This window comes from Plectropomus leopardus, chromosome 10, assembly GCF_008729295.1.
Source record: "Plectropomus leopardus isolate mb chromosome 10, YSFRI_Pleo_2.0, whole genome shotgun sequence".
Classification (NCBI taxonomy): domain Eukaryota; kingdom Metazoa; phylum Chordata; class Actinopteri; order Perciformes; family Serranidae; genus Plectropomus; species Plectropomus leopardus.
In genome coordinates, this window is record NC_056472.1 from 15,011,769 (window position 1) to 15,035,850 (window position 24,082).

The following is a 24,082-nucleotide window of genomic DNA, read 5'->3' on the forward strand; positions in this document are numbered from 1 at the left end:
AAACTGGCAGAAGATCGCTATAGATATAAATCATTAAACCGGAGTGTGCAGATACAACGATATGATGTCTGTGGTTAGACCTATTTTTATTTTCCGCGAGCAGGATGACTTTGTCTTTACTTAGAATAGTTTCGTTTCCTCGGAGAGGCAGCGAGAAACGGTGCGTGACTGGTGAAAATATGCTGCCCTGCAAAGTTTCGTTTAATGCAAAACAGCATCTTAGGGGAAAACGAAAGAAAAATGTTAGCGTTAGGGTTGGACAGCAGCAGCCTTTATAACCAGCAGGACTGATGCAGTATCATTCGTTTCTAGAGAAAACTTGGCCACAGCAGAACTGATGCGACTCTTCACAGATATGACCGAGGTACTGCGTTTTTTGATTATTTGTTTTCACTGTGTAATTATTAGAATATTTATCAGCATATTAAGCTACGTGTCAGATAAAGGAATTATACAGAGGGAATGCAGTACAGTGGACAGCAGAAATATGAAATGAATTAAAGCCGAAACAGCAAACCAAACAAATCCACTAAAGTTCTGATCGTTATTTATGAGGGGAAGTGGATGAACTGATTTATTTTTATTTTTTAAGCGACGTGTTTTTATTATTTGGCTCAGGGAAGAGACATTTAACTCTGTATTTTTTTTTTAAATAACCTCAGAACTGCAAAACCTGCAGATGGGTTTTTAAGTTTTCCTCTAAACTCACACAGGTGTATCAGGCCAGAAACTGTTAAATACGGTGCTTTTTGGTGAAGGGGTCCAGTCTGGGAGGCTTAAAGTCCAGGTAAAGGGAATTCAGAGATTTGTTTCAAAACACATTCTAATTGTTGAAAACATGTTCCTCCAGCGGACATGCTCCCAGGGTTTCAGATCAGCCAATACTGTGCATTTTTTCATGATTTTGAGACCTTCTTTTACAGTTTTTTGGCCATTTAGCAGGCCTACTACTACTACTACTACTCAGCAGTGTGATCTGTTGACCCATGATAGGGGTTTCTGGACCTTTTTCAGTATTCTCAAACAGATATACAGCTATAATACTAATTCTATGGAATAGTGGTTCGTTAGACAATTTGTATGAGCGCATCAGCTTAAGCAGCATATTAATTGAAGCAACTTTAGCTTCAGCCTGAAAAGATGCAGCAACATCAGCACTGCTTACTCAAAGACAGAAATTAAAATGACTGATGGCTAAATAAGCTAAGACAAACTAAAGTGTTACTGATTACGAGTAAGCTTAATGTGATCTCTAAAAGTAGAAACTAATGTATGACTAATGCTACAACTATGAGTTTGATGTATTGAACGAAAGATATGTGTCTCATTTATCTGTTTGGTTTTGCAATGTGCACAAGGTCAACAAAACTCAATAGAGGAGAAATGAACTTGCGTGTAAACTTTAGGAAACTGAAGTGTGTGCCGAAAGGGAAGCCAACATTTAAATCAGCTGTGTGGCAGCAGGTGCGGCCATCACATGTAGATAGAAAGAGATGTTTGTTCTGCAGTGTAATGTAATGCACTTTTCTCTTACAACATACCAGACATGAAGGATGAGTTCGAAGGCAAAGAAAAAAACTGGGTGAGTCGTAGCTTCCTGTTTTTATGCTGTTCTATGTGCAAACTGATGCAATCTCATGACTGTAAGAGGCAGTCCAACAACTGAGTAATATGGTGTTTTGACAAAAGTGCAATGCAGCAATGTTTTAGCTGTTTTTTGGCCAAACATTATTTAATTGTGTGTACATATGTGTTAGTCAGACTTGACTCTTCTCCCAGCTCTTCTTACATTAATGTCTTCAGGAGGACGCACCCTCTGTGGATTTAAATTTTAAGTCTTGTTTTTCACTCTTTTATCTTCCTGCTTTGTTTAGGACGTCCTTCGGAGCCACAGCACCTCCCTTCATCGACTACCTGCAGGATATTCTACGTCGATATCCAGACGGTGGACAAATTTTGAAGGTAGGTACAATGCTTTCTTGAATACTGGTTTGAATAATTGAGTCATGTAACATTTCATTTTTTTACTCACAACTGATACATAGCATTGTTCTTTAGATCTGCTTTATGCACACTTGGTTTATGGAATTCTGTTTCTTGTGGTAGGACGAGTATGGTTGCTAATCTTGATTCTGCTTAAATTTATTTTAATCCCAAACACAGGTTTACTTCAATCTACTTCAATTAAGAGACCTTTAAGAAAAAAAACTGCCATGTTCCGTTTTGTCCTGCCAAGTTAACAACAAAGCATGTATCACATTTAATGTGTTCATTTATTGCATTTGTTTGGATTGTGTAAATATGGATGAGCCCTTTGGCAGCCTTCATTGCAGGGAATGTATTGTGCAATGTCCCTGTTAAACAGTAACAGCAAATAAATAAAGACTCAGTTTAAGGTTGCTATAATAGCTGCATTCCCCACAACATACCTATAATTAGGGCCTGAGCACCTAGCAGTGGAAGGACCCTCTTGGAATGCAAGGAATTATTATTTTTCTCTTCAGCGAATCGCATTTTTGGAGGTCTAAAAATTCTCAAAAACTCATGAAAGTTGGTATGCAAGTCTGGCCTGGCGAAAAATTTTGTATTTTGGTGGTTTGTAAATGGCCGTGGAAAAGTGACACTCATGTATCATGCCCAGGTGCACAAAAAAATCCTCTTGGACCCACCCTCCAAACCCAACAAGTTGGCCATTTTAAATTTTGTGCTAATTTTTGGCAATTTCGGGTCTTGTACTTTTGCAAATTTGTCCTACAAGATTAATCTGATCGACTTCAAATTTTTTGTTTCCAAACTTAACCCCTTAGTGATGAAACAGTATCAAAGGTCCACGCAAAACTTTTACAGTTTTCCTGGGGCGCAGAGTTAAATTCTGATGTTTCATCATAAAACAGGAAATTGTTCTAACTTTGGTGTACACTGTCCGATCTGCCTGAAACTTCATAGATTTAATAAGGGTCCTGCCCTGAACACGTGCATTACACTATTCACTAAACGTAATAGCGCCACCTACTGGCAAATGAAAGTAAGCCTTGCAAGACAGTTATGTTTGAATTTACATAAAATTTTCATGGTTTGTTCTACAAATGATGTACACCAAGATGATGTAGAATTTTTGTGCCCTCTAAGCCATCTAGTGGGCAATGGAAGTATAACATCATGTGAAATATCTCACTCCAGGGTCCAAACTCTCTGCATGCATTATCCAACTTTCACAGAAATGAATGTCAGCTTTAGCTGGAGTTCACCAGTACCCCAACATACGTGGGGGTGCAAGGGCCCTTTCATCGCAGCTTGCAGCTTTAATTAGGGCTCAAGCACCGACCGGTGTGAGGACCCTCTTGATATTCCTAAAATTATTATTATTATTATTATTCCTTGAAATAAATTGGCTTTTTTGGGGCAGCTTTAATTGAGGTTGGAAATTCATGAGATTGAGACTTTGATCCTTATCCGCGGCAGATGAAATTTTAAAGTCATTTGTCCAAAGCAAAGAGCTATATTCAAGGTGAAACACAGGTGAAGTGTTTGTTAAAACACTTACACATAAACCATGAGATTGCAAGTTCAAGTTCAACAGAATGTTGAAAATATGGATAGTGTCTGGAGGTTTGGTTCAGTGGGTAAAGTGGGTGGTTAATGTACCTGAGATTGCTGGTTCAAGTCTTATCTGGGACAGGTGACATTTGACTTTTATGGCATAAATAAAATAAAATATCGGCTGATATATCTGTCTGCTCTGCTGATATAAGTTATTGATGGCTTACCTTGCAACAAACACTTAAAACACACAATTGTCTCCTGTCCCTGCCAAGAACATTGTTGGTTATCAGCCTGAATCATATATCAGTCGAGTTTTCGAAAGACATCACTGCAGATACTGAGCTAAAGGGAATGTCAAAAACACTCAAAGTGTTTGGAGGTTTGGCTCAGTTGGTAAATCAGGTGGTCAGTGTGCCTGAGGTTGCTGGTTCAAGTTTTATTTGGGACAGGTGACTTTTGAAGGCTGCTCTCTTAGCACAGAGCTAAAGGGAACGTCAAAAACATTCAAAGTGTCTGGAGGTTTGGCTCAGTAGGTAAATCAGGTGGTTAGTGTGCCTGAGGTTCCTGGTTCAAGTCTTACCTGGGACATGTGATTTTTGAAGGCTGCTGTCTTAGCACAGAGCTAAAGGGAATGTCAAAAACACACAAAGTGACAGGAGATTTGGCTCAGTGGGTAACTCAGGTGGTTAGTGTGTCTGAGGTTGCTGGTTCAAGTCTTGTCTGGGACAGGTGACTTTTGAAAGAAAAACTAAAAAAAGAAAGAAAAAGGAACTAAAGCAAACACTAAATACATGAAGTTAGACTGAGAGACAGGAAGGACAGTCAAGACACAGTATGTAGCGTACCAGTCGAAATAAGTGTAAGCCAGGACTGATGGTCTAATGTCTTTTAATGAAGGATTCAGTTCATAGACCAACGTAAGAGCTAAACAGAAAATAAACACAAGACACGATGCATTAGCTTGCTTAGCAAAAAATACGGTACTGTTTTAACGATATAAAATTAAAAATGTGTACAATAAACTTGAAAATTTTGTACACGAATAAATGCAGTTAACAAACCTTTGGGATCATTTACACAGTAGGTTGGGGGAAAGACAAGAAGTTAGGTTAAGAGACAGTAAAGTCAATCAAGTTACAGGCAGTTGGGTTGTGAGACAGGAAAGGCAGATAAGACAGGAAGTTGAGGTGAGAAACAGGAAGTTGGGTTTAAAGACAGAAAGGTAAGTCAAGTTACAGCAGGTTAAGTTGAGAGACTGAGGAAGTTGAGTAAAGGTAGAAGATGGAAGTCAGGATCATAGCATGATGCAGTCTACCACGAGTCTGGAAAGGTGAAAAAAAGGGATGATACATCCCTTAAGTCTTGAATGACAGGGAGCAGTCTTTAAATGAAGGAAATCCCGTATATCATCGATGACTTTCCTTGCAATGAACACTTAAAACAGTTAAAAAACATACAACTGTCTCCTGAATTTTCATCTACTGCATACTGATTTTTCCCTGCAAGGAACTTAGTTGATTGTCGGCCTGATTAATATAGTCGGGTTTTCAACAGACATCACTGCCGATACAGAATTTTCTACATGTGACCCTTATATCAGCAGAGCAGAACGATATATCAGCTGCTATTTTACTTTATTTATGCCATAAAATATCATCTGGCCGCAGATTAATACAGTTTAGACACTGATTGTGATATTGCAGAAAAAAATTATGGCATGTAAAGTTGAATGATATATTGTTACATCAGGTGAAGTTGTCCCAAAACAGGTAAAACTAGTATCCGCAGATGCATCTGTTAAAATCAAGGAATATTGGTTAAAGAATGTCACAGTAAAATCTGAGGTAATTTAGAAACTGTGATATAATATCATACTTTGTCCATTAGAGAGTACTGACATGTTTTAATATTCAAGTGTAAGGTGTTTTGTTTGTTTGTTTGTTTGTTTGTTTGTGTCACAGTTGTCTCCTTTTCTTGTATATGTATAGTTTTCGCCAATTCTGGCATTATCTGTGAAATTTTAGCCATGGATTTTCTTCTGTCACATAATCATTTCACTTGTGAGGATAAAACTGCCAACCTAGGAGACTCCAACCAGCCTCCTTGTCCCCTGAGCCACACTTCAGTTATCTGTACCATTTTGGACATTCCCTTTATACTTCCTTTACCATTTGGACAACAACATTTAAAAGTCACCTGTCCTGATTAAGGCTTGATCTCACAACCTCAGGAACACCAACCAGCCATCGAACCCACTGAGCCAAACCTCCTGACACTGTAACTGTTTTAGACGTTCTCTTTCACACTCCTGTCTGGACAGCAGTCTTTAAAATAAAGATAAAGTTCAATCTCACAACCAGAAACACTCTTAGAACTAATCCAGCTGACACTTAGATGATTTTTGGTGTTCTTTTTCCCTCTGTGGTGTGGACAGCTGCTTGTACAATTCTCAACTGGGTGAGGTTTGAACCTGCTATTTCATAGCCTGAAGGCCAGCAGGCTAACCAACTGAGCTAAACCTGCAGACTTTTCAACTGTATTTTAAGTTGCACTTCAGACTCTTCTCTGGGAAGTGGCCCGTAAAACTTGACTGCCCTGCGTAAGGTTCAAATTCAGCATTTCAAATAGGATTTTTGTTTTAATGTTAATTAATTAATTCATTAATATACATGAATTTTTCTAATTTGGTCTACCAGTGATGTACACCAAGATGACATGGAATTTATATGCCCTCCAGTGCCATCTATTATGCGTTGGAAGTACTACATCATGTGAAATATCTCATTTCAGGGTCCAAACTATCTGCAAGCATTATCCGACTTTCACAGAAACCAGTACCCCGGCATACGTGGGGGGGCAAGGACCCTTTCATCGCTGCTAGCAGCTTTAATTGATTATTAAAAATCTTTGCAATTTTGCTTGGCATCAGTTGTAAAATTAGTGACAAACATGATTCCCTGCCCTCAGTCCTCTAACTTGTGAAAGTTTCTTTTTGCAACAAGTTAGACCTGTTCATTTTGCTTGTCCATTGTCCAAAAGCCTTTTTTATATTGCAACTAAATTTAGATTATGGGCAAAATCTTACTTCTGAATACTTTCATCTTATTTTCAGTCGACTATAAGCTAATAAAAATACAGTTATGACTTCTGCATACCATCCCTGCCAATAAATGCCCCTATATCATACACACTTAACCTTTAAAGTGTTGTGAAAAGACATCCTATCCTCAGTTTTTGAACAGAATATATACCTACTCCATTAATAGAGTGTATTGGAAGTGCTAATGGTACAAAATATATTCTTCTACCCCAAAGTACAGGATCCCTGCATTTGGAGCAAAAATGCTCTCATAAGCCTTTTTCAAAGAAGACAATTTACTTGTCATGGTAAAAAAAAATCACAGGTGTTAAAAACATCAAAGATCATACTCAAGTGTTAAAGTAAATCAAATCAGAGTGACAGTGATCTAACATGCACAATACCAGGACCCTCCAAAATTACCAGCTCAATCAACAGCTCTCTGATGCAGTGTCATTAAAACTGATAATGATAAACCAGAGTGGCAGAGCTGTTGATTTGTATTTCAGATTAATTATACATGAGGAGTTAAAAGAAAATTACCTGAAATTTAGCAAAAAAAAGGAATATAAGGTGGAAAAAAAGGAGAAAAGGATAAAAAAAATGATATATATGGATATAATAGTTATAATAGCTAAAAATAATTCTAATAATTATGACTATAGTTTTCTGAACATTTTTCCCTATTTTATTATTTTATTCATTTGAAATAGTTTCTCTCTCTCTCTCTCTCGCTCTCTCTCTCTCTCTCTCTCTCTCTGTTTGACTACTTTTTCCTGATTTTCTTGCAATTTGTGGGACATCTCTTGCCAGGTTGCCATTCCCTTTTAAGCCATGTTCTCAAAATAAATCAAACCAATCTGTTAAGGTTTCAGATGTTTAAAGGCATAAGAGAGGCTTCTGACCACAGCACAAAGAAACTGCAGTTGTTCCAGGTTTTAAAGGTTTACTGACTAAAGTTACCTTATGTATATCGATTGTATAGTAATTTGTCACTTTAATTTAAAGTTTCCAAGGCTCTGCATGTCAACACAGGTGTGTTGAAATACTCAGGCTTATCTTTTCCACAGTCCAATGTGAATTGGGTGGGAATGTGCTGGAAATTATAAAAGGGTGTTACTACTGCGCTGTCAATAAGCACAGGTTGTACATGCTCATACAGTCCCAAGAGGAAGTCTAATTAAGCTATATAAATGAAAACACCTGTGTAAGTGGGCTAAGTTTGTGCAGCTGGCTTTAAATATACCAGTAACTTGCCCAAATTTGGAGACTGATGCAGAGGCATTCATGCAAAGGAACATGGTGTGTGTTGGTGTTGGTCTGCTAATCTCTGTCAATGGTTATTGTTTTTCTGTTTTTCAACAGGAGCTGATTCAAAATGCAGATGATGCTCAAGCCACAGATGTGGTTTTCATCCATGATGAGAGAAGCTATGGGACTGAGAGCCTTTGGACTGATAAATTGGAAGAATACCAAGGTATGCAGTGTGTTCTGAGAATAGCCATGCTCAAGAGTGGTTATCATTTAATGTTTCGACAAAAATATATATTGGAAAATTAATAATTAAAGTTAGTATGAGGTAGCCTGATGGTAGTTTGTTAGCCTCCTAACAAAAAGGTCCAACACTCAAATGTCAGCCCAGTCCCTACTACTTGTTTGTTGTGCTGTTTTTTTTGATGTGCATTTCTCGCAAACTTGGTTCTCCTCACCACTTTTTTATATTTATTATTACATTAAAGGGTTATATGCTATACCATTTATATCCGTCAGTCATAAGACTGATATGCATTTTAGAGTCTCTGAAATATGCATGTTGCTGGTTACATTTAAATAGATTGTGTTGACAATATTAGACAAAAGACCCTAACTTCAAATTATTTATTAATATTATAGCCCCTCTCTGAGCTACCACCTTATCGTGGTGGAGGGGTTTGCATGTCCCAATGATCCTAGGAGCTCAGTTGTCAAGGGCTTTATGCCCTTGGTAGGGTCACCCATGGAAAACAGGTCCTAGGGGAGGGACCAGACAAAGTGTAGCTCACCAGACCCCTTATGATGAAACCCATATATGGTCCAAAGTTTCCCTCGCCCGGACGCGGGTCACCAGCAGCCCCCCCCCCCCGAGCCAGACCTGGGGGTGAGGCTCGATGGCGAGCACCTGGTGGCTGGGCCTTTACCCACGGGGCCCGGCCGGGCACAGCCCGAAGAGACAGCGGCGTGGGACCTCCTTCCTGTGGGCTCATCACCCATAGGAGGGGCCAAAGGGGTCGGGTGCGATGTGAGATGGGCAGCAGCCAAAGGCGGGGACCTTGGTGGTCAGATTCTTAGCTGCAGAAGCTAGCTCTAGGGACATGGAATGTCACCTCTCCATGGCTGGATGGAGTAATATTATAGTAAAATGTACCTGTTCTAGTTTAACATTGTTTAGTCCCTCCGGCAGAAATTGCATCATGTCTGCTGAATATATGTTTACAACTTCAGCCTTTTAAAAATTTCTACCTTGCTCAATGCATGGTGGGATATAATTAAAAACAGAGATCAGAGATAAGTAATGAACGACAAAAAGTTGCATTAACCCTAATGCCATAAGCACACAATTTTTCTTTTTCATTTTTTTGCAAAGGTCCTGCTCTGTATGCCTACAACAATGCAGCGTTTGCTGAAGAAGACTGGGAAGGAATTCAGATGGCAGGGAGAAGTGTCAAGCGAAATGACCCAAACAGAGTTGGGAGGTTTGGAATCGGCTTCAACTCTGTTTACCACATAACAGGTGAAACCTCTTACAGACACACATGCATGCCAAATAGTCTCAGTTTTAGCCATTAAAGACTATGCATAGTAATTTATTATATCTGTTTCTCTATATATCCAGATGTGCCAAGTATATTCAGTTCAGAGCATCTTGGTTTGATGGACCCCCAAGAAAAAATATTTGGAGAAAGACGGGGAGGTTTTCTGTGGTCTTTGGATGATGAAGAACATCAGGAAGCTCTGATGAATATGCATGATCAGTTCCAACCCTTTCGAGACATAGTTTCACTTGTAAGCAGACAAGAATGGTCAAAAGTCATAATGGAAGATCAGCACTTTGATGGGACAATCTTCAGGTTCCCCTTGCGCAAATCAGCATCAGATATTTCAGACAACCTATATAACTCTGACAAAGTGGTCGACCTTTTTGATAGCTTCATTGCAGATGCAGACTTGAGCCTTCTGTTCCTGAAAAATGTGACCTCTGTTTCCTTGATACATATCGATGTACATGGCACTGTTAACACCAGACTTGAAGTAAAATCCTCAGTCCCCACAGATGTCGTTCTGAAGTCAGAATACGATTCAGTCATTGAGGGTTCAACAAGGTTCAAATATATAGCCCTCAGCTCAGAAGACCACAAAGAAACAAAGTGGCTTGTGACAACGTGCACCATGAAAGAAGGCAATGTAGAAAGTCTTGACTCACTAGCAAAAAAGTTAAGCTTTTTCCCTCAAGTTGACTTGGCATTCCCTTGTGGTGAGAATACAGACTGTAGTGAGAGTAGACTGAGCTGCTTTCTCCCTCTCCCAAACAATGAATCCAACAAGACAGGACTCCCAGTCTATGTCAATGCATGCTTTGGCCTCACAGACAACAGAAGACACATCAAGTGGCAAGAGGAAGATCAGAAACATGACGAAAGTGCTGTGTGGAATGAATTGCTGATAAAGGAGGTGCTCCCACAAGCATACCTCATGATCATTCAGGATGCCATCAAACTTGCCCAAAAATCTGTTCTGCCTGTCTCTTCCGTGTACAATCTGTGGCCAGACATAGCCCAGATAAGGCACAAAGACAAATGGTATGCCGTTGCTCTGGATGTTCTTCATCAATTATTCAGACATAATGTGGCTGTCCTCTCTCTTGCCAAAGATGAAAAAGAGTTTATCACTCCATCAGAAGCTGTGTTACCCTGTAATGGCCCAACAAGCCCTGACATATTGGCCGCCATTAAAAGGACTTTGGTTTCCTGTGGAGAAAATCTTGTAACTTTGCCAGGTCATGTTGCAGAAGCTATTAATGAGGCCTACCCACATCTCAACACCCTAAAACATGTGACTCAAACTTTCCTAAGGGACATTCTCCGCCGGATTGGCGTGCACACTATTTCTAAAGACGACAAACTCTGTCTTTTGGAGTATGTTTTGAGTGATGGAAACTACAAAGAACTCAAGGGTCTTCAGCTGCTTCCACTCAACGATGGCTCTTTCAGATTTTTCTCAGACAGAGAGGAGGACACTGCATTGATTGACAGCAATGAATTCCCAAGGTACAGTTTTAGTTTTTGGTTTAATTCTCTTTTATAGTCAATATTTAATTTCATTGATATATATGATTATTTACTTTAAAGAAGTTACATCCATATTATGTTAGCATGTTGCCAGTTGTTCCCCTAATCCAATGCTTGTTAATTATTAGCATTGATTGGCTCACCCTTGCTTGAGTATATTATTTGAAATGTTGTTAAAATTGTATAGAATCATTGGGCAACATTAGCCATATGATGTGACCATTTAGGAGGGTCACTGTGTGTGACAGTGCAGCTTCAAACCATAGCTTCAAACCATACAGTCTGTGGTATGGTGGAGTTGAGCATTGTGTGCTGAAATGCCACTTAAACGTAAACGTAAAGTATGGCTATACACTACATGCCAGTTCATTCATATTATTGGTATTAAATTAGGTATTTTTGTATCAGTTAAAGGTTACTTATATTGTTACTGGTATCGTCATTTTGAAACATTAGCCAGCCCTACTAAATGTACACAAAGATTATATGCAAATGTCCTAATTTTTGTTAAATGCACAATAAACACTCTTATCCTTTGTGCAGAGTCCTGCTGCCATTCTGCAAACACTTTTTTATCCCAGATGATCTCAGTCCAGTCTGCACTGCCCACCTGAAAGAACTTGGCAGAAAAAGTAGGAATGCCATTTTATAGAGTAGAGATTTAAATATTTATCTGTCCTTTGTATATTTTCATATAAACATTAATGTATATATTTTTCAAAAAATTATTTTTCAGATTTATTCAAGGTCATCAACATTGACGCAAACCAGGTGGCTGAATATACGAGAAGATATTTACCACAGGACTGGAAGCAGATGAGGACAGGACTTGTTAACTGGGACATCAGCAGCAGTCAGCATCCACCTTTAGACTGGCTCCAAAAATTCTGGAAATTTCTCAACACTCACTTCAAAGAGTTAAGTAATTTCACTGGAATGCCATTAATACCAGTCACTCCATTGTCTGTCGGTCAGTCTGTGTCACTAGCAAGACTAGAACAGAACACAACTGTAATTTTTTGGAAAAGCAGGCAGATGAACTTGCCAGAACAAATAGCTCAGTTGATGAACAAAGTTGGTGCCACAGTGGTAAGAGGAAATGAATGGCTAAAACATGATGACCTAGACTCTTATGTGCTGTGCCCATCTCCAAGGAGTGTCTTGAAAGTCTTGGTGAATTTAGACTCTGGGGATCTCATCAGAGAGCTCAAGACTGCCTCTCACAATGCACGAGAAGATCTGAAAGAGTACCTCTCTCATCTTGATTCTCTCTCAGTCACTGAGAAAGATTTACTCTCCATGTTGCCTCTGTTTCAATCCATGCAAGGACCTTGTGTTGCAGCTCAATCAAAACAGGCTGTGCTTCTAATTTCTGGTCTAACAGTACCAACGGAGTTCCCTATGCCTGATTCAGTTGTGCAGTGTGCAACGGAGGCTGATCGCAGACTCCTGCAGCTGCTCAAAGTTAATCTTTTGGACACCGCTGAAGCAGCCAGTCTCCTCATTGACTGCATTGAGAGGGGGGCATGCAAAAAAGAAGACACCGAAAAAATCATGACATGGATTTTGCAGCATGGTGGTATACTTTTCTCTCAAAATCAGACCTTGAAACGCAGATGTAAGGTCTTGAACTTCATTGAAGTAAATGGAAAGCTTAAAAAGACCTCAAGCTTTTTTGATCCACGAATTGAAACCTTTAAAGTAATTTTTGAGTCTGATTTCTTCCCTCCACCTCTATACACACACACATCACAGATGCTTCAAAGCCTAACAGATCTTGGACTGCTAAATAAAGAAGTAGATGTGTCACCCAAGCACTTGTTGCATGCTGCCACACTGATTGACAAACTAAAAGTTGACTTTGAGGCCATTAATAGAGCTCAGGTGCTCATGAAAATCCTGGACACTAATGATCTACTCTCAAAGTTTTCTCACGAGCAGCTTCATTGCCTCAAAATGTTAAAATGGGTCCCATGTGCTAAACCTGGTGATGACAAAGAACACTGCAATACTGAATCTCAGATAAGTTGTTTCTTCTGCCCAGATGAAATAAGACATTCTGACTACAAGGACATTGTTGGGCATGTGATGCCTCTGGTGGGAAAATTCAGTGACAGAGTTAGCAGCAAACTCGGTCTCAAACGCCTACCCCCACCTGAAAAAGTGATGGAAAATTTATCAGTCTTGACATTAAAATCACAGAAAATGTTGGATCTTGACACTGATGTGGATTTCAAAAGGCAGTTGCATAGTATTTACAAACACATGCAAGACCACATCTCTGAATTTTCAGGCATGATGAACAAGGATACACCCTGGCTGTGGCGCTACAGCAAGTTTGTGTCACCACAGGATCTGGTTCTGGACTACCCACGCAATCTTGATCTGAGCTCTTACATTGGGAAAGTACCAAATGAATTTCTGCCATACAAGAAGTTGCTCCAGGAGTTTGGCCTGAGAACTTTGCTTTCAGATGAAGAAATTGTTGGCATTCTTCATTCTATCCAGCAAACCATTGAAGGAAGGCAACAGCCATTTGCGAGTTCCTCTGAGGTAAAATTGTCAATAGAAATTCTCAACTGGCTGTGGAAAGAAAAGAAGACTGTTCATGATGACATTCCAGTACCAGTCCTCATAGCAGGTGAACAACATACCCTTAAACCACTGTCAACAGCCGTGTTCTGTGATGTGAGCAAAAATGGGCTAAAAGAGCTTAAGTACTGCCTGGATGAAATTCATGTTGTACACGAGGAAATCCCAAAAGCAGCTGCTGAATGGTTCAACATCCGATTTCTCAGTACCCACATCCTTGATCCAGAGTTAGTGGGAATAGAACAGTGTGGACAATCCGAACCGATAACAACGAGGATCAAGAACATTCTTAAAGAGTATGATGAAGAAAGTGATATCTTTAAAGAGCTCATTCAAAATGCAGAGGATGCTGGAGCAGATGCCTGTAAATTCTTGGTGGATTTCAGAGTGCACAAAGACACCCCTGAGAGTCTCATTGACCCTAACATGACCCTTTGTCAGGGACCTTGCCTTTGGGCATATAATAATGAGCAGTTCACAGCTGAGGACTGGAAAAATATTGTCAGAGTTGGCTCTGCCTCAAAGGAAAAGAAGGTGGAAAAAATTGGAAAGTTTGGACTTGGATTCAATACTGTGTATCATGTGACGGATGTTCCATCTATCCTCAGTGGCAACAGTCTTCTCATACTTGATCCAAATGTAACCCACCTGAAGAAGCTCATCAAACATGACACAAATCCTGGAATCAAGCTGGATCTCTCTCAGCAACGACTTTTTCATTGGTTTCCTGGTCAGTTTGGACCATATGAACACATTTTTGATTGTAATTTCAGCAGGCAAAGTCCCCCTGAACCCTATCCAGGCACTTTGATCAAACTACCTTTCCGGACTGAAGAAGAGGCTCTCAAGTCAGAAATAAGTGAAAAGGTATATAACAAACACAATATCATCACTTTTCAACAACACTTGACAAATGGTTCAAAAACCCACCTACTGTTTTTAAAGAACATCAATACATTATCTCTACAAAGTATCTCAAACGATGCATCAACTCCACCAAGAGATAACGAAATAGAAAACATCCTTACTGTGTCCAAAACAACTCTGAGTACCATGAGGATTCCTGATGAAACCAATGTGTCAAAGCAGCATCAAGCTGAGAAATCATTGATGAAACTTGATGGAAAATGCAAAGAGATCATTGACAGCTGCACAGTCAACATTGTCCAAATGACCAGTGAGCAATCTGGTGGAACAGAAGTGCAGTCCTGGCTCCTGTACAACTGCTTTGGGACACAGCAGTCTTTGCAGATGGCCCTCCAAGAAAATAAGCAAGACAAGTTCTCTTTGCCCATTGGGGGGATTGCTGTGCCTTTGCAAAAAAATCCAGAAACTGGGAGACTGGCCCCACTACAAACAGATCTTGTTGGACAGGCATTTTGCTTCCTTCCTCTTTCCATTCACACAGGACTTCCAGTCAATGTAAATGGGACATTTGCTGTGACAAGCAACCGAAAAGGTCTGTGGGAGAGTGGGGTGAAACATCACTGGAACAAAGCTCTTCTACAGGATCCTGTAGTGACAGCATATATAACTGTACTTTTGGCACTAAAGAAAATGTCTGAAAACAAGCAACTGGAAACTTACTATTATCACACATTTTGGCCTGATAGAGAAAAAGTGAGTGAAACTTTCAAGCCTTTGGTTGGTGCATTGTACTCTGCCATTGCTTTGAATTCCACCGGCCCAGAGCTCTTTAGTGATGGAGAAAACTGGTGCTCGTGGGACAGGGCCATATTTCTACATGAGAGCATTGAAGAGGATAAAGACATTAGTGAACTTGCTGTGCAGGTGTGCAAGAAACATGTAAAGCCACCCAACCGTGTTGTTCCTCTTCCTGGGTGGTTGAGAAATTGCTTCAAACAGTCTGGCCTCGAAAAAGTTTTACAAAACAGAACATGGAACTGGGACAAGTTTTACCAGGAAGTAGTGTTCAACAACCTTGATACCATGGATGCTAAGAGTAGAGATACTCTTGTGATGCATGCTATTGACCTTAATATGAAAGAAATTGACGAACTACTGGTCTGCTTTCCATGCATCCCCACAAAAGGTGGACAACTTCAGCATATCAAGAAACTTGTGAATCCATCAGGCAGAGTGGCATGTCTTTTTGAGCCAGAAGAAGGACGCTTACTTGGTGGTACCAAAAATGACTTTTGCTCTCCTAAAAGGATTCAACGCTTGTTGCAACTTGGAATGGCAAATGATAATCTCTCATTGGAGAACATCACAGAGAAAGCAGAAGAAATTCCCAAAATCTGGAACACTGACAAAAAGAAAGCATATGGGCATTTGAATTGCCTTCTTGAACTTATGAAGCACCACATGAATGACAAAGACTCTTTCCACTGGGAAACACTGAGGATGACTGAATTTCTCCCAGCATTTTCCCCCGGGGATACCAAAATGGAAAGAGATGTGACACTTACAAGGCCCACTGAACTTTTTAGTGACAAATGCTCTCCACTCATCAACATGACACAACATGTGCTGGATCATACCAATCTGAAAATACACAATACCGATCCACTCCTGCAAATTTTGGGTGTTCATGACAGTCCAAGGCCTGAGCAAGTGCTTCAGCAGCTGCAAGAGGCATGTGAGCAATGTCAATGCATTGATGGATCCATGCTTCACAAAATAGCATACGAATGCTATAAGTTTCTGAATCAGTGGCTCTGTGATTATGGGGATTTTGATTTAATTTTACAGAGGGCAAACTCATTCCCATTCATTCTTGTTGACAGTGCATTTGTAAGGGTTAATTGTGTAGCTGAAAGTGAGCAATTTGAAGCAAAACCCTATCTCTATGTACTTCCACCTGCCTTCACCGGTTTCGGGAGACTATGGGAATGTGTAGGTGTTACAAAATGTTTTACAACCAGTCAGTTTCTAGCAGTCCTCCAGAAATTGCACTCTAAACATGGTAACAAGACCCTGCCAAAGAGTGACCTATCAATATGCCTCAGAATTTTAAAAGGAGGCATATATGAGGCCAAAGAGAGAACAACAGGTGATTGTCTGGTACCCAACGAACATGGTGTTTTACAACCCACAAGTGAGATGTTTTTCAATGACAGCCCATGGATGCCAGTTGCTCAAGGTATTACTTTATGCCATGAGAATATCCCACGTGTTATGGCCCGCCACTTTGGAATCAGAACTACCAGGCATCATACCCTGAAAAACTACGAAGTTGAGAGCCTTTCACCATTTTCTTTTCATTTTGAACAGCAGGAACAACTAACTGTTCGGATTAAAAACATAATTTCTGCCTATCCAGCAAAGAAGGATATCCTTAAAGAGCTTATCCAAAATGCTGATGATGCAGAGGCAACAGAAATTCACTTTGTTTGGGACAAACGACAGCATGGCAAAAAAAAAACATTTGGGAAGAAATGGAACCAACTGCAAGGTCCAGCACTGTGTGTGTTTAACAACAAAGTGTTTTCTGATGCTGACCTGGCTGGCATTCAGCAGTTGGGAGAAGGAGGAAAGCACAACTCTCCAGGAAAGATTGGAAAATACGGAGTAGGATTTAACTCTGTCTACCATCTGACTGACTGCCCTTCAATCCTCACTGGAGATGAACTACTCTGCATTTCTGATCCCAATCAAAAATACATTGAAAGCTATTCAGAAAAATCACCATCTGGCACTGGCTATAAACTAGATGAAACTTTCAGGAACATGTACATAGAAGTCTACAATTCCTTTCTTCCAGACAAATTTCCTCTTAAAGAGGGCACCATGTTCAGATTACCTCTAAGAACAGGTACCATGGCAAACAGCTCTAAAATATCAGACCAGGGAGTCACTGACAATGACATGAGAGAACTATGCTCTGCACTCTCTGAAGACCCTGAAGGATTAATTCTGTTTCTGAAAAACATCTGCAAAATAAAAGTTCATGAAATCAATGAAGATTCAAAGAAACTCGAAACCATTTTTGTGGTTGACAAAAGTGTGCCACAAAAGGACAGAGAAAGAAAAGATGCTTTTGTTGAACTTCGACAAAATGCCCTGCAATCTGACAAGCCAATAATGCCAGAAAAGGCCATTTATGGAACCACAATTTCAACCTCCAATAACAGACAAACTAAATGGATCATTGCAGAACAGTTTGGCTCTTTCAAAAACAGTGGTGACAGTGAACTAACACTATCAGACAAACATCCTCAAGCAGCAATAGCAGCACGTGTGGGTGCGAAGATCAGCAAGACTTCTGATCTAGCACAATCTAGCCCCTTGGATTTCAATGGAGAGGCCTTTTGTTCACTACCTTTGCCAGGGAGAACTGGACTGCCAGTGCATGTCAATGCAAACTTTGAGGTAGATTCTGCCAGGAGAGGCCTTTGGAAAGAAGATGGGAAAAGTCACAAATCTAGCTGGAATGAGTCTTTGACACAGCAAGTCATTGCTCCACTGTATGCTGATCTCCTTCATTACATCAGAAGTAACTTTCCAAAAATTAAAGTCTTCTCTGCAGATATTAAGTTATGCTTCAAAAGGGAATACTTGTGTTTTTGGCCAACTGTCTCCAAAGATGTTGGTCAGGAATGGCATGACATGATACATGAGGTATACAGATCAATCAAAGAAAGAGGCCTTGATGTGATTCCAGTAATGAGGAGTTCAACGCGAATAATTGCAAAACAAGAGGTTAAGGAGTACTCTTTTGACTGGTGTGACATCAGAGAAACTGAAAGGACGAAGGCACCTTACCTGACACACTCAGTAAGAGATGAGATTAATCCCATTTTGGAAGATCTTGGAATGGCATTGGTTCCGTATTCCATGCAAATGCAAAAGGTTTGGCAAAGTTTCCGATCAGCTGGAGTCGAAGTGAAAGATGTGAACCCCTCAACTGTGCGAAAATTCCTGAGAGAAAAACCTCTCAATGATCCAACCCAAACCAATGAGGATTTACCACTGCCCATAACTGCTACTCTAATCAGAGATGAGACAAGATGTTCAAAGCTCTTGAGTTTCTGCTTAGAAGATGTAAGCTTGAAAAAGATAGACTCTGATTTATTCAATGGACTTCCACTTCTTCTCACAAGTGATCAAGTTCTGAGAGTGTTTGACTCCAAAACTCCTAAGCTGATATCAAAATATCACAGTCTGTTCTTTGACTATCAGGACCAGTTTGCCGACCATAAAACCAATGGACCCCATGTTGCTGTTCTGCAAACTTTGAACCTTGTCAACACTCTGACTGTTACCTGTGCAATGAAATATCTGAAACCGTTAATTCAGCAACTTCATCAGAGCTGTGCAGTTGATCCACACAGTGGTCTTCATGTCCCAGATGAGTCAGCGTTGAAGTGGTTGAAATTACTGTGGATGTTCTTAACAAGTGAAATTAAACGTGCAACATCTAGCAGTGATGCAAAAAGCCTGACATTAAGTGATGTGAGGCAGCTGTTCAGTGACTGCTGCATTTTACCTGTTGTGTGTCCAAGGCTGAAGAACAAGCGCTTCCTACAAACAATGAAAGACATGCAAAGTGTGATTCAGTTTGCCTCGGACATGGACATATCAGACATCCTCTTTAAACTTGGTTTCATGAAGCTTGACAATGTATTTTTTGAGAAGATACATGTGGACATACAAGATCGTTTACTTCTATACCCTGAACTCATGGATGTGAATGATAAAAGCTGTGTGTTGAACCAGGTCTTCAACATTAACCAATCAGAGTTTTCCCAACTCTCTACTAATGAGATGAAAGAGCTGCAGTGTTTCCTGCAGTCTGGAGTATCCAAGTCCAAAGACAAACAAGAGTATCAGAGAAAGCTCAAATGCTTGCCATTATTTGAAACAATACATGGTAACCGAGTGAGGATTGACGCACCTAAAGAAGTATTCATCCTCAACAGCACATATTCAAAGACATTTCCAGATTTGTTCAACCTCCCAGACAGCAACAACATTTTTCTCCAAAACAGTCCAGAGAACTGCAGTCTCTCTGAAACATTGAACATCCAAACCCTGACTGATGTGGACTATTTCATGAAGTTTATTCTGCCCGTTGTACACACACTCACAGAGATGCAGATGCTTCACTGCCTCAAACTGTTATTGTCACCACAATTCACATATTCTCAGTACAAGGACAACATCATATCCTCAATGAGGACAGTGAAATTGATTCGCAGTTCTAAAGGCAGATTGGAGACAGCATCGTACTACTTTGATAGGAGTGTGGAGCTATACAAGAAAATGTTGCCCCTGGAGAGATTTGTGCCTGAGAAATTTTGGACTGAGTTGTGTGAAGGACATTTACAAGCAACAATACAACCAGAAAAGTTACTCAGAGAACTTGGAATGAAGCATGTTGTGTCAGAAGATGACATAATAAATTTTGCATACCAGTTAGAATCTGAAGCAAAAGGAAACAGTCCCCTGAAAGAGTTGAAGCAGAAATCATCATTACTTCTCGAAGCAGCCTTGACTACAGTGAGTAATGGCAAAAACAAAGATGGAAAGTTACTGCAGAGCATAGCTGACATCAAGTTCATCTTCCCTGTGAAAATTCGTAAAGAACTGTGCGACTACCACCAACCATTTGCTGCTGAGAATACTGCTGTTAAAATCAGAGGATCTTTGATGGAAAGTGGTCCTGAGCATCAAGAACTGATTTGGTCTTCAATGCCAATTATACATCTACGGGCTTATAGGTCACAGCAGCTCCTAAAAATGATGAAAAATGCTGGAGCGCACGAACATCCACCTTCACACTGCGTAACCAGTAACTTGAGCAACATCTGTCAGTCACCCTGTAAAACTGGCCAGTTGATCCAAACCCGTGCTAACGTGTTTCGAAGTGCATATAAATACCTTCAAGCAAACGGGTTTGAAGGCCAGCAGTTGGCTGGTCTTCCTGTTGTGTTGGTTGAAAAAGACAAAGAACTTGTCAAGACTGAAGATGCGTGTTTTTCACTCCCCCGTGGCTGTGAGTTCAGACCGTATTTGTACAACATTTCTTCAAAGGATCTCATGTTCGAAGACTTCTTCCGGAAAATTGGTGTAAAGGACGAACCTACTGCAGTGCAGTACTGTAATGTTCTGGCAGCAGTTTATGCTGATTCCTCTGATAGACCACAGCTAAACCCAAACCAACAGAAAACCGTGAAACGTGCTGTTGAGCAGTTATTCAAGATAATCAGAACACAAGGAAACCAGTTTTCTGTTGATGATGTGAAGACTTTGTATCTTCCTGCAGTAGATGGTAAATTATATCCATCATGTACGCTCTACTACAATGATACAGGGTTTGAGACCAAAAGGTTGGAAAAGGCGCTGGAGAATAAGTTCCTGTTGCTTGAGAAACTCAGTGAATGTCATTTAGGCAGTGATGTCTATCTGCATCATCAGTTGTTGCAATTGCTGCCTCAGAAATTTGCGCCTAAAATGCTATCTCAGTTCACAGAGGAGAAAGTAGTTGAATTACACATGCAGCTTTGTGAGTTTGAGGACGACTGTGAATTTAGTGGACTGTTTGGGAAACATCTGTCCTCAGCAGCATTTACACATGGACTCATTTGTCTCATCAGAGAGCAGTCTCAGGGAGAAATAACACAAGAAGATGCTATTGAAATGTGCAAGAATACTTTTGGCAGTATTCAGATTGTCTGCTGCAAAAGTCTGACAACAGAAATTTGGGTCAATAAACAGCCACTACACAGAACTGCCACTGAAACCAATGTTTTTGTCAAACAAGGGCAACAAGGTTGCATCTTTTACCTGAAACACAATGATAACATGGTTTACAAGGTGATTAATGACATCAACATGACATTAACAAAGGAGATTAATGCTCTTTTAGGCAACAGACTGGAATCAGTTCACCTCCTAGTCCTTGGACAACTTCTGACGTGTGATAGCATGCAAGATGTTCTGGAAATTCTGGGGAAAAATGGGATCCGTGACAGTGCTGAAACTGAAAGCTTATTCCTCAGTCCACCAGCTCCTGGAACAGAAATTCCAAAGGAATGGCATGATTCCTTAAACCAGGACATCCTTAATAACTTTGAAGAGGGTGAATATGTTGGCTACAGCACTGACAATAAGTACTATATTTATGCAGTTATTGTTGAAGAACTGCCTGGACACTCTGGACCGTATTCAGTGAGATACAAAATAGAAATTGGACAAGAAGAGCTAATTGAAGTCAGTTGTCTTGACCTTTTTCAGTTTAAAAGACAGAAGAGGCAAGAACCCGGAGGGAGGACTAGCACATCTGCTGAAGCTCCTTGCATGGAGCTGGTGCCACTAGCAGGATCTGTGCCACATTCTTCCCAATCATCTGCTACAAGTTCCTCATCTAAGAGATCCTCACCAGCCTCTATTGACGAAGCTAAAAGGGAAATTGACAAATGTTTGTCAGAGATCTGGACTCTTCCCAAGGAGGAGAGGCACAAAGCCATCAAACGACTGTACCTTAGATGGCATCCTGACAAAAACCCAGACTGCCCACTACTGGCCACTGAGGCATTCAAATACTTGCAGAATCGAATTGATGAACTCAGCAGAGGCAAAGGCAAAAGCACAAGAACAGGCACAGGCGGAACTGCAGGCTCGTCCTATTCAAGTGGAAACTCAAATTTCAGCAACTTCTATCAGCAATGGGATCAGGAGGCCAGGCATCACAGAGATGGGAGAGAGAGATTCTTTAGGAGAAACCGCTCCTACAACTTTTGGACCCATAATGAAAATGTTCCAAGGCCAAACAAAGAGGAGGCCCAACGCTGGTGTAGGCAAGCTCGCTGTGATCTCAACGCAGCTTACCAAGATGTTGGTACGGCCAGCACAGAGTGGTGTCTGTTCAAAATCCATCAAGCAGTGGAAAAGTCTCTCATAGCTGCAAAGTATAAAAGAAATGGTGAAGGTCCCACCGGCACCTCTATTTCAGGCCTTGCTTCACAAGTTTACCTCTACAGCCCTCAACTGAGAGATCTGCCTCAAATTGTGGCGGATCTGAAGATACTGGGAGTGGATGCCAAAAAGACTCAGTATCCAGATTGCCATCCACTGCCACATATTCCAAACGAACAGTTCAAATCAGAGAATGAAATGTTAGCATTGGACAAGGCATCTGAGCTTCTCCTAAAAGTAGAAGCATATGTAAATTAGGGATTGAAGAACAACAGACATGCCATGGTTGCAGAGTCAATTTAAGAATTTTTGACATGTTAAAAATACTTTTAGTCATATTTTGAAATATTACATTAAAAATAATAACAGTATCACTTCTTTAACAGGACAGACATTAGCATGATATGTCTAGCCTATTTTATGAGTCATTGCTGAAGACTAATATGAATTTTACTATATATTATGAAAATGTAAATATCAAAGATTTTTGTGCATTGTTGTCGACATTTATGAAAACTCACGGTTAATGAGACTACTTTTTTGTTGAGAAAATTTATAAGCAATGTCATTTCTGTATTACTTTGTCATGAAAATATAAATATTAGTGGATTTTTTAGTTGCAATGTTTTAAATATTTATAATTGTTTACTGAGGACAACATGATCTAGAACTTATTCTCTAAATGAAACAGGAATATTTTGTTTGTTTTTCACAACAGTGTAAACATTTATGGCCATCTATAAGTCACTAATATAAATTTTATATTAATTTGTTATGACAAGGCAAATAATATTATAAAAGTTTCAATGTTATATTCAATAAGGGCAATTTAATCTGAATAGAATTTATTGTAAAAAATGATGAGAAATGAACAGATTTGTATTTTCAATATTGTAAACATGTATCACTACTCACTAATGACCAATATAGTCACTGTATTACTTTATTATGAAAATGCAACTTACGTTTTGTTGTTGCTGTTATTTTGCAACGTTGTAAACATTTATAACCACACATTGAGCAGCCATTTTCTGTATTACTTTGTTAGAAAAACACAAATGAGAGAGTTTTTTTAAACAATTTTTTAAATGTACAATTACTCACTGAGGACCAGTATGATTTCTGTATGACTTTGTTCCCCGCTGGTTTAAAAGCATCTTTGCAAAGAAATGAAGGTGAAGGTAGCCAGCTGGCTGACACTGCTATATTTACAGATAAGTTTATGAAAGTGTATTTTCTTAAATTCTTTTTTCCAGGAAAAATAAAATGTTATGTTTGTTATTTTTTTTGTTTTTTTTAAATAGAATTCTAAACTGTTCAAAGGTTGTCGTAGTTTTGTAACTTCATAAAATAGCGTGTTGAGACAAACATAAAATATTACAGCATAAAATATTACAAAATCACCCAAAACACCGTAATATGGCATGTCAAAAAAATGAACCAAAAAGCAAGGCTATACTAAGGCAAAAATGATCAAAAATGACATGTCCCAAAACAAGCTTAAAACACCTGTAAACTGCATAAAAAAGCATACAAAAACTTGCCACAGAATAGAATGTTGCAAAAATACACGAAACCCCACAAGAATATGGCATGTCAAAAAAAAACCCAAAAAGCAAGGCTATAGTAAGGCAAAAATGTCCAAAAATGACATGTCACA

The 24,082-nt window shown here is 39.7% G+C and overlaps 1 protein-coding gene across 3 annotated transcripts; it reads left to right on the plus strand.

Annotated features, from left to right (window-relative positions):
- Positions 1 to 56: 56 nt before the first annotated feature.
- On the plus strand, positions 57 to 23,703 carry si:dkeyp-118h9.7 (sacsin). 3 transcript variants are annotated; one of them, XM_042494276.1, is made up of 9 exons: positions 57 to 364; positions 714 to 787; positions 1,545 to 1,582; positions 1,875 to 1,962; positions 7,988 to 8,099; positions 9,246 to 9,392; positions 9,495 to 10,926; positions 11,491 to 11,579; positions 11,684 to 23,703. In XM_042494276.1, exons 3-9 carry the CDS (start codon positions 1,554 to 1,556, stop codon positions 22,678 to 22,680), a joined length of 12,894 nt encoding a protein of 4,297 aa, XP_042350210.1. In that variant the 5' UTR covers positions 57 to 364; positions 714 to 787; positions 1,545 to 1,553; the 3' UTR covers positions 22,681 to 23,703. The 3 variants fall into 3 exon arrangements, with proteins under 3 accessions (XP_042350210.1, XP_042350211.1, XP_042350209.1); XM_042494277.1 differs by lacking the exon at positions 714 to 787 and having other exon boundaries at positions 11,684 to 17,745; positions 17,782 to 23,703; XM_042494275.1 differs by lacking the exon at positions 714 to 787.
- The last annotated feature ends 379 nt before the right edge of the window (positions 23,704 to 24,082 follow it).